Genomic DNA, 18,841 nt, shown 5'->3' on the forward strand with positions numbered 1-18,841 from the left:
ATAATTGACAAGAAAAGAAGTATGCATGTTGAAGTACGTTGCATTGTGTATGGGCTAGGCATTTTCCAAGGCTAAAATTGGATTGCTAACGCTTGTTGTTCAAAGTACTTGACCTATTTTTTGAAACAATCATTAAAACTACACTTAAACTTACTTTTTCGTGGGTTTCACGCCCAAATTGTCCTATCACCATTTATCTATTGTAAAATACATTTAGGTGATAGTTAACCTTTTTCGATAATCTTGAGCACTTTTTCAGTTTTTCAACTTCAAATGATATGTCATTAAGTCAAAGCTTCTTTTGAGTAGATTCACTGTTATCATCACGAGCAAAGCTAAGAATATATTCAAATCAATGTGTCTATCATGCGGTAGATACACAAATCACCTTAAATCTAAGAAGCCGAGTCGGTGGGTTGATTCAGGTGCACAAAAAAAAAAAAAAAAAATTGAACGTAAAATCTTTTCTAGATATTCATTTTTCTGGAGAGACACAGTTTATCATCTAAAGCAAAACTGAAGCAAGAGGGAGAAGCAAGGATTGATAGCTTTCCAGAACCGAGAAATAGATAGGACTTCTTGAGGTAAAAAGTAACAACATTAATTTCATATTTTCAATATGCCTATCATTGTAAGCATAAAGATTCTTTTATCCTTTCCATCTCGTTTTCTACTACATTCAATTGCTCATCGAAGCCTTTCTTGTTCTCTCTTTCATAAAATCATGTAAGGATTTTCTTTTGTTTGATTTAATTTGTGTGGAACAGTAAATTTAGAAGAAAATTGCTCAAACATCAGCAACTTTCAATTGAGAACATTCATCCTGTTCATACAAAGAAATGTTCCACTTCGGATTTCTCTGATTCTGACTGACATCAAACAGCTACGAGAAAATACGTGAAACCTAGATCAATCAAATAGAAACTCAAGAAACAAAAAAGCCTGGTTAAAGAAGGCTGGTTAAAGCAGCCCCTTGTATACTATTGTCACAATGGCCTGCGACTGCATTGCCACCTTTAAGTAAAACCTCCATGACTTTTTGTAATCGACGAATGGTTGAAGTCTTGGAAACTAGACTTCAACATCCAATGAAATATCAAACAAAATAGCCTAATTGTACTAGAAGTCACAAGCAATCCATAAAAATCCACTGAATATAATTCCATTTCATGACATCATAAGCGGAAGGGAATCTGTACTACCATAAAAGAGATCAATAAAAGTAAGTAAAAAAGCAAATACTTTCGGTCAACCGATGTATCAGCTATTGTGTGAAGCATAATATACAAAAAGGATATTAACTTAGCAAAAGGTTGACGTCAAATCAATTCAATTGTTTACATATACAATTACAGCAAGAGAGGCCACAAACAAAACGCAAATGAAAGAAACGGGGATTTGATTGCTCATACGACTCGTACAGATTCCATTCCCCTGGTGATAATAAAAGCTCAATGCACTGGAGCAAAATGATGAAATCAAAAATAGAATTAAGCACGGTGAACCTGTGATAACTAGCTGTCAACTTTGAACTTGAGGAATGAGGGCAGTTGAAATGGTCTTCTTTTGTCACATATCTGCAGAAAGAATTGATAAATAGAGTACAACAAAGAATCTTTGCAGACTTTAAATCCCATCAAATGCTTGGATCCCCCCTCTATTTACTTGCATGAAATTGCAGATGCGAACTCGAATAATTAATTTTCTTCACATCCAGCTAGAGCCTTCAATCCGAATCATAGAAGTCACTGGGACATGGTGTCATGACTTCAGATTCAAGAATCTGAACAACCCTGTGCATGGTGGGCCTCTCGTCGGGGTTTGAAGATACACACTGTGTGGCAACTGAAAGTAGGGAATCGAGGCTTTCAGTCTGTACTCGTTCACAAAGCGGATCAACTATCTCCATTCGTCGATTCTCAGACGCTAAAAAATTCAGCTGCACGATGAGTATGACAAGGGTTTAGAAGACCAGTGATCTGAATAAAATACCTGCAATTCTAGCCATATGATCTGTTCATCCTACTTGGGCAGACTACTTAGCTACAAAAAGTGGAAAAACTCTTTTGCAAAATTCAATAGGGTAATTGGAATGATTTTATCCGACTTGTTTTGGGTTTTCACATGATTTGATCAAACAACAAAAAAACTATAGATAGATTCTGAATTGTTCTTAAAATTGATTTGATCAGTGGTGATATTCAGTTTAGTCAGGTGCATAATGACAATGATATGCATTTAGATCTTAGCATTGTCTGGGTGCATAAAGAGTCTTCTCCTTCAGGCTCTTACCTCTTCCTACCTACCTGGAGGGGGGGTCGTCAATATTCATCATTCTCCTATTTGCACTCTTTAGTTAATTCTGCTAAAAATCTGTCTATATTGTCCCTATATAATTTTTCATGACCTAACGGCCAGGAAGACTTAATACTGTTTTATATCGTTGCAAAACCATCGTTACTGATTGTCTCAAGTGCAAGTTTTACCTGAATAATTTTGTGCTCATATCATACCCAGTTCGCTCCTTATGCATTTTCAACTAATAACCTCATTTGAAGGGGAGCCTTGGCGTAATTGGTAAAGTTGCTGCCATGTGACCAGGAGGTCACGGGTTCGAGCCGTGGAAACAGCCTCTTGCAGAAATGCAAGGTAAGGCTGCGTACAATAGACTCTTGTGGTCCGGCCCTTCCCCGGACCCCGCGCATAGCGGGAGCTTAGTGCACCGGGATGCCCTTTTAACCTCATTTGCTTCTTTTTCTTTTTGTTGAGAAACTAACCTCTTTTTCTTTGTTGAGAAACTAACAACCCCCTTTAGTTTATTGTGTCCAAAAAATGCAGCTTAAAACACTCATCACATCAAATCTTAAAAGGGGTAAAGTTGGAATTACTCGCCCAACATGCTTCCCTCTACCTCTTTCCCTTGGTAATATCATTCTCACCCCCTCACCCCGACAAGGGAGGAGTACAGCAGTAGCTGAAAAATCAGTGGGAAGAGGAACTGGAAGGGAATTGAGGTTGGGGCAAAAGGTGGCGGTGGCAAATAACTTTTCAGCCCTACCCATTTAAGATCTCACGAGATGCAAATATGGGTGCTTCTGATATAATTGCACTCCAATAGGCAAATAAACATCTTCGAGAGATAAGTATACTTCAGGTAAACAGAAAACTACAATGAAACTCTTCAGGGCAAACATTTAAGATGGATATGAGCAATTAGCTCAATTAGTTTTTCTTTAGGTAATTTTAACTTTGCCTAAATAGAGACCTCAAGTGAAGCTCACATGCATCTCTGCAGTTTGGACTCTGGTAAACCAAAAAGAATAGACCGTGATAAATCATATGCATAACTAAAGATAAAGGTCAAACTAGTAAACTGTGACATACATCAAGACTAATTATGCCTTTAGCTATGTTTAGGTAACAATCAGTTTTTCAGTAAATAATTACTCTTTGAATCAATCACTATATAGTGGTTTTGGGTAGTTGTCAGCTTCTGCTATGTTAGGTTGTTTTTATGTTCTTGCTTTAGGAAGAAAAACATAGACATCATCAACAGGAAAAGAATATCAGATAAGGTTAAGTAGCAATTCGAAAACCGTTCATTTTCCTACCTAGCAGCTTTAAGTTCAAGGAACAAACGTCCTCACTGCAGTTAAGTACACCATTAATGTAGAATTTGTTATTCTCATATACCATTTGAATTACAAAGATGATTTCGGGAGTCGAATCACAGTGGAAACATCCTATCCAGACCCTATTTCATCCTTAAGGATTAGTTATATGTTGTATGCATTCGTCAGATTTTCCCAATAAGCTTAACCTTGCCAATCAATAGCCATACTGACATTTGTAGGCTTTAAAAAAATAAAGGTAGCTACCTTGTAAAAAGAATGCCAGGAGTTTCACCCAAGAGGGAATAAACTTAAATGATTAGAAGTAAGATATAATTAATGACATAACATACCCAGCCAACGATATTGAAGCCCTTCTCAATATATGATGCATCAGTGGGCCGCTTTCCACTTATGACTTCCAGAACCAGGACTCCAAAACTATACACATCAGTCTTTTCTGTAGCCCTACCACTCTGCATGTATTCTTGAAAGAAGAAAAAGTAGAAGAGAGAAGAAAACACACAAGCTGTAAAACAAACAACGAAATATCCCAAGTGAAGCAGATATCACTTGCTCAAAATGAAAGCATATAAAATCAGATTTCCACATGGCACTGCAAGGAGAACTAAATTCTTTAAGCACATAGATAATCTCTCATCACATGTCACAAAACTTGATGCAGCAGAGATGAATGTGCATAAAGATCAGTATTTCCGATGCCTAACTTTATAGTACTCTCAAGAGAAGCTTCGAAGTGGAACCACTTTCTCCCCCTCCCTCCCTCTGTCATTCAACTAGGCCCATACTATCTTTTGTCAATATCAAGAAAAATAAGCATGTAAGACATCACAGGTGCAACTTCTACAGACAAAAGAGTAACCATCTTGTACTTCAAAAGAAGTTGTGAAACCGTTACAGAAAAAGGAAAATCAGACTGCTCTCTCCCAGTTACGACTATGTAGCAGCAGAAATTCATTCCAAGCATAGTTTAATATTTGCAACTTCCTAAATAGAAGATGTTGATGTCTAATTATTGAGTATACCTGGAGCTAAATACCCAAATGTTCCGGCTACAATTGTTGTGATGTGAGACTCCTCATCCCCGAGTAATTTGGCCAGTCCAAAATCAGATACTCGAGCCTCAAAGTTGCCATCAAGCAAAATGTTGCTAGACTTTATGTCTCGGTGTATTACTCGAGGGGAACAATCGTGATGTAAATAAGCCAGCCCTTTCGCAGCTCCCATGATCACAGTTAGCCGTGCACCCCAGTCTAGTTGCTCAGATCTCTCTGTATAGAACATCAAAAACGATGCTTTAAATGGACCCAAAAGCAATAGTCAAATCTAAAACTCTCTACCCTGAGGATGTGAAAATATCAAAACAGCAACAGCAGTTTAACAACCAAGATGAATTAACTTAAAAGGACTGTCATTTTTTATTATTATGCTCTTTGCTCTAAGAGTTGCTTTCCGCCCTAGATGCTGAAAGCAAACATCATGTCACAGTCCACTTCCCTAACATGTAAACTCATTTTGTTACTCAACGAGATATTCAACCAATTTGACAATTCATTTTTATTTTCATGGATTAGTGAACATACCATACTATGATAAAGATTAGCTAACATTACTAGTCTACTGTCATTTCCCGTAAGTGTGGATGTGGTTCTCATGCAATATAGCGGCATAAAAGGGCTGCAAGCCAGCCATCTGGTAAGCCAAAGCAAAGGGGTTCAAATGTAAATTCAAAGTTTCTTAAAAACAAAGTCCATATTCAAAGTTCTACAGCAATACAACAACTGCTTGAATCCCAAACAAGTTGGGTTCGGCTATATGAATCCTCGCTGACCATGTTTCCCATTTAAGCTCAACTCATGTCATCATCATACAAAAAGAACCTATAGCAATATTTAAACAAAATATAGAACACATGAAACATCAACGACACACCAAGATATTCTTTAGTGCCATCAGACCATCAGAGTGTCTTGGTCAGTTAGCAACTTATCTCCACTATTTCCAAAGAAATGAACAGTTTAACAACCTAGACGTGAAAACATCTCTAGAGTGCCATCTGCACCAGCCAAAGATGTAATCACTATCTGCTTTTTTTTTTTCCATTATCGGCTCTTGTATTAAAAGGTCAGAAATTTGTTCGATCAAGCCAATGGGTACTAATCCATGTATGTTTAGAGTTGCATTAGGACATCAAACGCAGAGCTTAGTCAATCCCATTCAGAAATTTTCTCCAAAGGCTGACAGTATTTTTCCAATCAATTGCATATCAAACACTGCTTTAACAGCATTCCCTTCTGTCCCAGTGACATCTGCCAGACTTTTTGAGACTATTTCGCTGATTGGATCAATCAGGATAGCAGTAGAAAGTGACCCCTTATCATAATTTATCCTCATTTTTAATAGACCCCTGTCTAATATGTTTGCTCTTATCTGCATATGGATTTTGCCTTTGAAAAACAGAAGGTCCCTCATGCTTCCACAATAGCACATATCCAATATAATTTCTGTCTCTGTTACTGTTACTATTAGATTGCCCGTTTTATCTCCCAACTGAGCCAAAACACCCAAAGTTCAATCGGGTGCTCTAAACGGAAGATAACCAACCCTATTGAGCTATGAATATCAAGATTGCTAAAATCTCAAATAATTTTCCAACTAGAAGAGAAATGCCAGAAATTCTCACCAAACCCAGCTAATGTGCTGAATCCGCAAAATAACACATATTTTCACCAATTGTTGACCACAACATATTTTGACAAAGGGACGTATGTCTCACCGTGCAGAACTTCATCTAGGCTACCTCCGGATAAGAAGTCATAAATCAACAGCTTTGATGTTGGAGAATTGCAATACCCTCGAAGATTTACCAGATACCGGTGCTTAATGCTTCCAAGAATTTCAAGCTCCCTTTCAAAGAATCTATCGAAGCCTTCATTCATCTTGATAATTCTCTTCAACGCAAATATATTGCCGTCATCCATTGCAAGCTTGTAAACAGTTCCAAACCCCCCAGAACCAATTATGTGTTGTTCATCCAGTGTCTCCAACTTTTTGATGATATCCTTTGAAGAGTAGGGCAAATCTCCATGAAACATCACAATCGATGCTGAAAATTTAATATTTGGACAGTTAAGCCTTTATACAAGGAATTTAAATGCATGAAGCAAATAAAGATGAAGAACTTTAGAATGTAATTTCTACATAGGTTCTAGATAAAGACCTGCACAAATATCCTTCCCAAGAGTTTTGCCGTCATTTTTTCCCAGTCGCTTGTAGAGGAAACAGCCCCAGAAACACATGAGTGCCACCAATAGCAGCGCACCCACAGTGGCAGATGCACTTATAAGTAGTCGACCATTCTTACTTTGGTTTTGGGCTGACAAAAATGGAAAGTATGAGACATTACCAGGTAACATGAAAGGAATGAAGTGAAATAATGAAAAGAAAAAAAATAGGGGAAAGCGCTGCTACTTAAAACTATGAGGTCTGCATACTTAAATGATTCCGCCATTTGAAGTAAAAAGTTTTCTTGATAGAGCCTGACAGATGAACAAGTCCTTTACAAATATCATTTGACATTCTAGTCAATACAAATCACACAAAAACAAGAAGCAAGTGTAGCTATTGCAGTACCTTGAATTACCTTTATACAAATTCAAAGTTAAGAATATGAAGATACTTACAAAGAAAAAAAACCATATACTAAGTCATTAATTTTTAAAAGAACAAAGAAATATAGAATGTAACCTCCTATAAAAGGATGTGTACATGTCATGTTCTCGTCTACATGATATAGGAAATTCAGAAAAGGACAAGTTGTTATGTTTAGCAGCTGAAACACTATTGAGTCCTTTTTGTAATGACCGACAAATCTGGTGGGGCGAACCCTTAGGACCAACGGCAACCTTCAAAACTCTGGGATAATGGATCCACCCCTCTACCCCTTCTCCACTTAAATACCAGGCCTAGTTCGCATGGCGAAGGGCTCGAACGTGTGACTCAAGTCACAACTCTCTCAATCTTTGCCATTTGAACTAAGCCCAGGGGGCAAATGATTCTGTCAGGAGGTGTCCTTGAGCATATGAGAAATGATTCTGTCAATATTGCCATATGCGCTTACCCTTACAGACAGAAAATCGGACTTGATATCTGACTATTATTTTATGTTGATAATGGGTCAACTTTTACCTGAAACCGGGGACCCGGGAGATGAAGGACCTCCATTGTTACAGTTCTGATTGATTTGCTTGCCACACAAGTTACGATTTCCAAGAAAGCTGTCACAAATTTAAAATCAGAAGTTAAATAAAATCCATGCCAATAAGTGCTTAAGTTGTCAACTACAATGCTTAAGTTGTCAACTACAACTTTCAGGTCAAAATCCTATCAGCAAGCTATTTTGTGCACAAGTCCTTCTCCCCTTTTTAGTGATGGGTACTAGTCAAGAAAATAGTAGTATTAAAGGCAAATGGTCATATCAAAGGATACAACTACTATACCCTTCATTTTCACTAATACACAGTTTACTAATCAGTGTGGTTATGGACTTTCAAGAATTTGAGGAGTTCAATCCTAATTTCAAACGCAATTGGCATTTAAGCCAACACCCTCAGTGTCATCCCATAATTGATTACAACCTTTGGTGGATTCCTGAAAACAAACAGTTGGGCAACACAAGAAGGACGTTCACTTGAAAAAGAAATAATATGGAATTGATAAACATGCCGCACACGGTATAGACATGCATTAGTTCTGTCGACAATAAATAAACCAAACACAGTATGTGAGGAAAGACAAGATTATAAGTAATACAGACTCCGTAGATGCCTTGAAAATCCAAATGCACTTAACACGAAGGAACTTTTGTAATGGTGTTACTTACGAATCATTTCCAAAGTTGGCAAGGTGTCCATCCGAAGGTATTTGCCCAACCAAGAAATTTGTCGACACGTTGCTGTAAACATTGAACAACAAATATTGATTCAGAGGCATAACTCAACTTCACCCCTCAAGTAAATGTTTTACACTTTATTGGTAAGTCAAAAGAACTTGTAGGTTACTCACAAAGTGCCAAGATTGTTCAGCTTGCCAAGGGATGGTGGAATGATTCCACTGAGAGAGTTGCTTGAAAGGTCTCTGGCAAAAGTAATAAACCAACATCAATTGGTTGCACTGTGGAAGTAATTACTAAGCTCAACGATATATCACATGCATAGAAATAAGAAAGGTAAATTAAATATGCATTAGAAGTTACAAGTTTATAAAAGGTAATTCACCCAGACTAATCAAGCTTTCAATTGTTAACTCACAAGCGAAAATGACAATTTTTCCTCTGTTAAAGCCTCTTTATTTTTTATTTTTTTATAAACTGCTCGTAAGGCCTTTTATTTCTCAATTAGGTTTCTCTCCGCTTAGGGGTGGTTTGCCCGAGTGGTTAAGGGGGACGACTTAAGATCATTTCCCCACTTGTGGAACCACACTGGGTATGTTGTTGCTGTTGTAGGTTTCTCTGCATTTCCTGAACGGTAAAGAGGTAAAGTATGCATGACTTCCCTTTGCTCTTTAATGTGAAAAGAAAGGTTGTACCAGTCTAGCAAGAAAAACACTCATGACTCCAAGAACCAGATCCTTAGTATATGAGAAATCTAAAAGAAATCAGTTGATATGATGGTCCTTCTTCACTATAAATCCTGCAGAGCTAATTCATGAAATCCTCCAGTTATCTCAGACCACAATGATGCTAGAGTGTGAAGCAGAAGCACCAGTCATTGTGTCAGTAGAGGACATTACACCACCATGAGACCTACCGGTCCAGACAATGGAGCAATGACAATAGAACAAATGAATCTCCAGCTGCCTCTCATTCCAAAGGCTCATCATGCTCAGAGGGAGGGAAAATGCACAAGAGGGGTTGTCAAATTAGAAAGGAAGATGACAGCAGGCAGGAAAGTGGCTGAGCCATTTAGGACAATAGAGTGTAGTATGTCATAACGAGGTGTTTTAAAAGGCGTTTTCGGGGCGAGCCCTGGGGCGGGGCGCACTAAAAATGCTCCGAGGCGATGGTGGGAGGCGAAAGTCTTAGAAGGCGTACACCCAACAATTTGGGGCGTACACCTGGGTGTGTGAGGCAATTTAACCCAGAAAACTTTTTCAAATTAAAACGAAATTTGTCAAATAAGTCCTTAATATAACGCCCAAATTCTCAAGTCAACTTTTTGAAATTCAACAGTGAACTTGTAATTAGTCAAATGTTTTAAAAAGGAACTGAACCATTAAAATAAAAGTCAAGACCTTTTTTTGTTGCTAAATGCTCTAATTTATGTTCTTTCCCAATTCTTTATCTTTTCTTCTACTATCTTAAAAAAAGTAAAGAAAGTCATGTGTTCTTGTAAGTAGCGTATAATAAATAGTTTTGATCAGTCTTTTGTGAGGATGGAGCACATCTATATATATATATATATATATATATATATATATATATATATATATATATATATATATATATATATTTTCACTTATTTATAGTTTTCTTCAAAAATTTTATGCAAATTTAACTATTTAAAAATATTGATTATATATATATATATATATTTTACAACTATTTTTTTTTTTTTGAAACTTTATATTCTTTTATAAAATACTAAAAATTAAATACCCATGGGGCTTATGCCTCGTTCAGGCATACATAAAACGCCTCGTCTTACACCCCTGCCTTTTGAAACACTGGCCGTAACAATCAACATATGAAAGATACACCTTCAGACTTGCACATACAATTGAATTGGAGTTTGTGTGAGATGGAGGACAAGCAAAAGCATGATTATTTGCATTGAGAAGAAAGGTTTGGAAGAAACTGAAGAAAGCCTAAATAAGGGTGACTGTAGGTAGTAGAACCACGGAGCAACAAACATCTAGTTGAAATAAGAAGTTTTTATTTCTATTTAATTGTCATGTGGGCTAAAGGGAAGGAGAAAGAGGTAGAAGATTACATAGTGGGCATTTGAACCTCCAACCTTTATGGTGGAAGGTGTGTAAGCTCAGCAAGTTATTAGATTACACAGCACAAACTGTGAAAAGTCAAAAAATGAAAAAGAGGAATGTATATAATTATAGATATTTTGGTTGCATGGGTACAGTCATTCACGAAGACCTAAATGTTGTCCAAATACCATGCTTGCTTATGCAAACTAAGGTGAACCGACCATGTGGGTGCTTGAGGCATGCAGAATAGCATGCACGGAAAAGGGAACCAAAATATGAGACGGAGAGTCTTACAGTTGCTCAAGCTCAGGAAGGTTCCCCAACTCATCAGGAATCGGTCCGCTTAAATAGTTACCCTGGAGAAACCTGCATAATAGGATTAAAATTCCAACCAAATCAGCTTAGCATGTGCATTAATAACTTTGTAATTTGAAATTCTAGAGGAACGCCAACAAAAAAGCCACGCAAACCTCTCTTGAACATATCAAAACCAAAATACGGCTTAAGTTTATTGTATTTTACATATCAAGATTAGTAGCATAGCAAGGAGCCAAGGACTATAACATCTAGCAACCCCAAGCCCGGTTGTGCAATATGAACGGGGATGAAGTGATTTAACTTATACATGAACTAAAAAGAGTGTGACCACAAAATGTGAACCACTGTCCATAGAGATATTGAATTTTGCACTCAAAGTTTTATGCTCGACCTCCATAAAACGAAATGCCAGTTTTACTGTTTGTATACACATCCTTGTTACCTAGCAAGAGGGGGATCAACCATAATATAAAGCATAAATTCTCTTAATGAACAAACTGATAATGATCCCAAAATTCCAACCAGAGTATTAACGCCAACTTACCTCTGAAAATTGAGTCATGGGAATATGGTGTGGTTCAGGCTTAGTACGATTTTAGATGGTACTGAGGTTAAGGGGAAGAAGGAAGAGGTGGGACCGTGGGGCAGCGGAAATAGGTATATCGTATCTTAGGAAGTCCTACAAAAGCACGCAAACTAAGTTGGAGTTCTTCATATTCATGCAAGAGCTTAATAACAGAAACTAAAGCACCTCGATAAATGAAGAAAATTAAATATGCGGGTTACGCCAAAGAAGTGCAATTGCATAACTTACAAGGATTTCAGCTTTGTACAGTTTCCCAATGTAGGAGGTATTGTCCCATAGAAATTATTATCATGAAGAAATCTGCATTTGCGTAGATTTGTGTTAGCATAGTATAGTGGTACTGACAATAAATAGAAACGAGAACCGGAGAACAGGAGGGAAACGAAGCATACAGAAACTGCAACTGGTCTAGCTTCCCGATATCTGGCGAAATGGGTCCACTCAGTCTGTGATAAGGGAGGCTTCTGGATGATCAAAAACAACAATTCTAGTAGTTCAATAGTGGACTTAAATATGACGTTAGGTCAGTGTTAAGTGTTAGAATTAAATTAGTTTTTCTTAGTTCAATACAAGAATGTGGAAAGCAACTCGAATCTCAACTACAAAAATTGCTTAAAGACTTTGTAGGAATATTCGGCCATTTGACAAGTAGCACTGTCAAACGGTGCTAGAGGATCAGCCCTACAGTGCGATCGAAAACCACTTCCACATATAGTCAATATCAGCTGTAATTCAGTTCTAAGAGATCAAAGATTGAATTTGATCCAGAAATTACTTTATCCCAACTACTTGGGATTCTCAGCATTCATATAGTGTTATTTTTAATCAAAATGTTTCAGATATTTCAGAATCATGGAGCCCAAAATTAGTATGTTAAAAACAACTAGAACCACAACAATGCCATCACCAGCAAAGAAGCTTTAACAATAATACAGAACTCACAAAGATGTAACTCTCTTTGATTTTGGGTCACATTGTACTCCTTTCCAGCCACAAGGGTCAGAATCTTCTGGTCTCCACTTCTCGAGAACACCATCTGAACCAGGTATTGAGGTCCTAAAGTTGACGAGTGCTTGACCTGCAAAGATGTAGAGAAGTCTAGAGTATGCACTAAAGTGTAACTCTTACAAGAAGGAACAAGCTTCAGATATGTGACACACATCAGTTATAAAGTGAGTGCTAGCATTAGATTCACGTAATGTATAAAGTAACAACTGAAAAGAAACTCAACAGCATTAGAACACCAGAACAACAGAAGATTGCAAATATCCCATTATTAGAGGCAAACAAGCTTCAATTGATAATCACCTTACAATCATCTCAAACTAAATAACATAATTATACTGGTACTTGATTTGGGAAACTGACCAAGGAACTGGACCTATTGTATCATCTTGTTAAATATCTATCATATTCTCATCACTTAAAATTTCACACAGTGCCTAGCCTGTAAACTATATCGAAAAATCAAGCAAGAAATGCTGAAGCAAAGAGTAGCATCGCACCATCAGGACTGAGAGCTAGCGTAACTCCTGAGGAAATGCAAAGCAACAGCACGGCTAAAATCAACAGCTCCTGAATTTTCAAAAAGAAGCCGCCCATCTTGGCGTTGGTCAAGCATAATAAGGCTACTGAAGCACATCTGACAGGCTAGCCTGCGCTGCGATTCCCTTTGACATACAGTAAACAAGATGTAACACCAAGAAACCAGCAGTGGAAAATCAGAAATACTCCCTGGACGAACACAAACGCAGCAAAAGATATTAGAAAGAATCCTGTAACGATCAAGGAAACTATTATGAATGAAATAATGAAGAAAAACATAAACAGCAAATGTATAGATAATTCTCACAGATCAGTGCACATTATTTCCAAACGTTTGACACTACATTGATATGCAGTTGGCACTTCTGTCTTACAAAGAGTGCACTGAAAACATTAAATTATCCTCTGGAATCATATACGCCATGTGAAGGCTACATCTGGCAATCTAGAAATAACTTCCCAAACATAGAGTAGAATGGTCATACCAAGAAAATTACTATTCTTCTATTATTCTTGATAACCAAATCTTCAATAAAGTTTGCACAAGGTACAAAGCACATTTATGGTAGAATACAGCAAACAAGTTTAGTTGATAGAATTCAGCTGAATGATAGAAATATATATATGAACAGTGTGAATCAAGGAAGATGACTACTGATTTTCCAAGTCTTTTTATTAAGAAGTATAGCCCCTGCAACCTGTCACAAGTTTCAGAAGAATGCTACTTAGCTGCCTGGACCTTGCTGCATTCACGTTACCAACCCCAAGGAGATTGTCAAACCTTCGTTGATCAAGGATAATCATCTCATTCTTATCTTTTTATTAACCTTAACATCAATGTATAAGAGTACTATTCAAGAGTGTTCCAACTAAAAGTCTAAGACTCAGCTCTTTATCTTCAGAGAATAACTACAGAATCATGCCCTTCCTATCAAACTAAAGGTCTAACTCTCAGGTCTTTGTCTTCAGAAAGTGACCATAATCTCCAAATTGATCTGTCAGTTTCCCTTCTCCTAGAAACATTATGCTAAAGTGAGCGGAGATTGTTCCCAAGAATAGCCTTAGTTTATTGTTTGGCAAATATTTGACCAACAGTGCTTAAATCGTTTGGCCAAATATTGGCCAACAATACTAAGAATATGCCATGATACAACCAGTTTTGGATGATATAGTAAATATAATCCACCTTTTCCACAAAAGCCCAAATGGGCCAAATAGTTTTTCATAAATACTAATCAATTTCAAGCAAAGCTTGATCTTGGCAATTGAAGACTCTGTAAACATGTTAGCAAGATTGTATCTAGTATTTATCTTCTAAACATGGACATTTCCTTCAGCATTGGTTTCCCCAATAAAGTGACACATCACATTAATGTATTTTATCATGGTATATCTGATCTATAGTCAAGTGAATGGCACTTTATCTATCATAGGAAATGAAGACTAAGCTCAACAAACAGAGTGAGTCTACAAAAGCAACCAAAGTGTTAGTATATTTTCCAAACTTTAAACAAGTGTTTGGAGTACTTCAAGTATCTGAAAATTCATTTCGAAGCTCGTCAGTGGCCCTATGTGTTTTTACCCGAACAAGCCACATATCGGGTTACTGCACTCATTGTTGTAGAATGTTTGGACAATCAATGGGCATACACACACCACTACATACATAATACTTCCAACTAGACTAGAATAAGGTACATGTGGCATATACCTACCTTCTTCCTCTTACTAGGGCGACTAGGTAGCTGATAACCTAAAGATAGCAGCAAGATAGGTACTCACTGCCTGGAATGGAGGAAGAAAGTTAGGGACCTAAAATGAGTACAGAACCAATTGTTGAGGCACCTTTTGGGTTAAAACCCAAGAGAAAAATCAGTATGAGCCTAGACCCAAAAGCGGAAATACCTAAATAGTTGGACCAGGACCGTTACAGATGGTATCAGAGCAAGACTCTTCCTCAGTACGGTGGTGGCACAAACCTTAGCGAAGGCGCTGAGTCCCAAAGGGGCATGATGTCCACGACGGAGGGCAAGCCTTTGAAGAAGGGTGAACATTACACCTTAGGTGAATCCCACATCGGAATGGGAGAAAAAAGTTAGAGACCTAATAAGAAAGAGTTCAGAACCGTCTATTGAGGCTAAGTTACTCGGACTCGCCTAAAATGTCGTCGGGTGCGTGTCGGATCCTTCAAAAGTAGTGTATTTTTGGAGGATCCGACACAGGTGCGGCAACACTTTCGAAGAGTCCGAGTAACTTAGTATTGAGGCGCCTTTTGGGTCAAAACCAAGGAACAAATCCGTGCGGACCTAGGTCCAAAGCGAACAATACCTTAACAGTTGGACCGGGACCTACACAAGCATTGTTTTCATTTCCTTTTAACTTCAAATCCTCCATGTTGTTACATATATACTTGTTCCACAAGTTTTCCATATAAGAAAATTGTCCTAACATAACGTTGTTCCAATTTCAAATTGTACATGACTTCTGAAACAGGCAAAACATGCAAAGAGATATGTTTAACATGTAAGAAAACACCATCAAAATTAACTCATTCGCAACTAACAGAGCTTTTATACCTTGCAGCTTCAACCCCTAGAATGCCTTCTTTTTTCTTGAAGAAACCATTTGCACCCAACAATTCTCTTTCCTAATGGCGATTTCATAAAATATTAATTACCATTCTTGTGGAGAGACTCAATTTCCGAATGTCGGTTTCACTAGTCTCATTGAATAAGCAAGCATTTGAATTGGATCAATTGCACGGTGCCAATGAAATCGAGTGTCAATTCCCATCTTATTAAATTAACTGATCAGCGTGCTTCTCACTTCAGTCAATTAGCAATAATATTTCCATGGACTACTAGGAATCTGTTTCATGTAGCTTGACAAGGAAATTTCTAATATAACGACCTTCTAACATGTAATAACCAGTTCCTACAATCCTAATGGTGGCATATGTTTAACCTTTAACTGCTCAAGCCCTAACCATAAATCAAACCAATTACAATCCTGAACCAAAAATAAGAGCATTAAAAGTATATTTCCATTTCACCGGAATACATTCACCCCCTAAGACAAAAATTCATCTACTGAAACTACAAAGTTTCAACAATCCCAAAAAAAGCGGACACATACATAAGACCCCAAATCCAATGTACACCAATCACAGCCTTGAGTATAACCCAACAAAAGATCCATCTAAACAAACATAAAAATAAAAAATCAAACCTTTATACACACATTAACACAAACAAAACCAAAATCAAGAACCTGAAAATGCAAACCAGTGTACACCCATTTAAGCACTAAGTATAACCACCAAAATTTCCAAAGAAAAGAATCATCTAAACAAACAAATAAAGATCAAAACTTTATACACACACTAACACAAGCACACCCAAAATCAAGAACCTGAAAATGCAAAAAATGAAACCCACCTTCACCAAATCCCAAAACCAGTGTACACCCATTAATGCAGTCAGTACAATCCACCAAAATTTCCAAAGGAAAGAATCATCTAAACAAACAAACAAAGATCAAAACTTTAAACATACACTAGCCACAACAAAGTACCCCCATCTAAGCACTCAGTACAATCCAACAAAATCTCTTAACAAAAAAAAAAAGAAAGAAAGAATCATCTAAACTAACAAACAGAAATTAAACCAGTATAACATCATACTAAACATACATTAAAGTTAAAAAAACAATACCTGATGAAAATGCTAGATTCGATCTGCAAGTGAGTACTAAACGTTTCTCTAACTCAAAAAAAAAAAAGTAAAGACAAAGAAAGATGGGAAAATGGAAGTTTGAGCTGTAAAGTAGAATATGAAGTACAGTAATACAAAAAAAAACACTAGAGAGAGAAATAAAAGAAAAGGCTAAGGTTTGCTTATGACAGAGTGTTGATTTTTGGCAGTTCTTTATCTATCTATCTAACAGAAGAAAATAGTTTGTTGTTGTTATTGTTAAATAGAATGTAGGTAGATTTGAGATTTTTTTTTTGGAGAAAAGAGTGTTTTGCTGTGAAAAATTAAAAGAGTGTGTGAGAACCAATGAGAGTGAAGTGGTTTTGGCACGTGAGAGAAGTGACTACTCAAGCGTGTAACCGACGTTGGCGTGGGGGTTTGGTGGGTACAAGTTACAGTACATTTGGTCGAGGTACTTTCTCATATCCAAACCTTTCTACACTGAGATGATGATAAAAATAGTTCCTTGTTTTTGGTAGTGGTGAGTTTAAATTAGTCCCTTAAGTATTAAATTTAAATTCTCCTTTTACATCACAATATCTTGTTGGGAGTAGATTTGATTAAATATTTTATCATAATCCCAACTTGTATCATTTATGACAAATTCACAAATATCTAATTACATTATAAAGATAATTGGAACTCTACAATATTCGTAGAGTTGCAATCTTTGTGTCCATACTAAGTTTCTCCGATAAGTTGTTATTCACATTTTGATCAAACCCTCCGCATCAAAATCTTGGTGAGGCGGACCGGTACCCGATGCCTTAACCTGATCAAGCGAACCAGATATATGAGAACTGATGCTAATACTTATAAACCTAAATCAAAAGTTATAACAAACTCTCATAAACACATAACAATGCCACCGACATAAGTATACATACAAATGATCATGAAAACATATGACTACTATATTAAACTAAATAATAGATCCATAATGCATGTCTATAAATGTCACGACCCAGCCCCGTGAGCCGCGACTGGAGCCCTAGTTGGACACCCAAACTGACTTACATACCAGATCGACATATCAAAGATTTATTCAGACTTAACATACGTTATTTCAATCAGATACTAAGAACAAATGTCATCTTAAGCGGTTGCCCGTATAGAAATATCATATCAAATTCGGTAGGCTGGCGGAATACACATCGCCCACATATACAAACATGTACAAACATATGGGTCGTTTGGCCATAACAGCAACCGGGACCGCTTAAGGCACAGATCATAAACAGAAACGAACAAACATGACCCATGACCCACATATGTGACTACAGGCCTCTACAAACCATAACAGAAGCATATGACGGGACAGGGCCCCGCAGTACCCAATAGTCATATATATACAGAACATGCATAACAGAAGATATGTACCAACAATATGAGCTCCGGATCAAAAGGAGTACTCCAAGTGGCAGAATGTGTATCCTATACCGAAGGTTCACCAAAACGAACGTCTGTACCTGCGGGCATGAAACGCAGCCCCCGAAGAAAGGGGGTCAGTACGAAATATGTACTGAGTATGTAAAGCGTGAGGTACAGTAATCCAAATCAGAACTGAAATAAAGAGTATGGAAAGCGGTTACAGAACCAGTATATCAAACCTGTTTTAAAAACATAAGTAATGCAAATAAAAATCATGCATAAGGCTCAGAAACGTGGTCGCCACTCCGACGCTGGCGCCACAACACATCATACTCCAGAAGGTTTCAAATCTCCATACAATCCCCGAACATATCATATCATCATATCATATCACAACATCAGAACATATCATATGCCATATCACATCATAACGCTGTATATAAGCAGTACCCGGCCCTACGGCGAGGAACTCGGGAACCGTAACACATCATACTGCCGAATATACATGGTGCGCACGATCACAAAACCGGCCCGGGATCCGGCGAACGATATCATAGTAGTAGGCACGAGCAGAGTAGTGCGGAAACCATATGCATATAAAAAAAATAAATTTCAAAACTCGATGAACAAATATATTTACTGCATCCGAAGGCTCA

General features: G+C 37.3%; 1 protein-coding gene across 2 annotated transcripts; it reads right to left on the reverse strand.

Annotated features, from left to right (window-relative positions):
- Nucleotides 1–1,223: 1,223 nt before the first annotated feature.
- Nucleotides 1,224–17,049, reverse strand: LOC132635514 (LRR receptor-like serine/threonine-protein kinase FEI 1). 2 transcript variants are annotated; one of them, XM_060351948.1, is made up of 14 exons: nucleotides 16,776–17,049; nucleotides 13,023–13,251; nucleotides 12,460–12,595; nucleotides 11,910–11,981; nucleotides 11,746–11,817; nucleotides 10,908–10,979; nucleotides 8,697–8,768; nucleotides 8,515–8,586; nucleotides 7,821–7,909; nucleotides 6,853–7,008; nucleotides 6,409–6,738; nucleotides 4,658–4,903; nucleotides 3,965–4,140; nucleotides 1,224–1,939 (listed from the first exon to the last, which is right to left on the reverse strand). In XM_060351948.1, exons 2-14 carry the CDS (start codon nucleotides 13,117–13,119, stop codon nucleotides 1,727–1,729), a joined length of 1,803 nt encoding a protein of 600 aa, XP_060207931.1. In that variant the 5' UTR covers nucleotides 13,120–13,251; nucleotides 16,776–17,049; the 3' UTR covers nucleotides 1,224–1,726. The 2 variants fall into 2 exon arrangements, with proteins under 2 accessions (XP_060207931.1, XP_060207932.1); XM_060351949.1 differs by having other exon boundaries at nucleotides 3,965–4,098; nucleotides 16,776–17,046.
- Nucleotides 17,050–18,841: the final 1,792 nt, after the last annotated feature.

Source organism: Lycium barbarum, chromosome 4 (genome assembly GCF_019175385.1).
Source record: "Lycium barbarum isolate Lr01 chromosome 4, ASM1917538v2, whole genome shotgun sequence".
NCBI classification, from domain to species: domain Eukaryota; kingdom Viridiplantae; phylum Streptophyta; class Magnoliopsida; order Solanales; family Solanaceae; genus Lycium; species Lycium barbarum.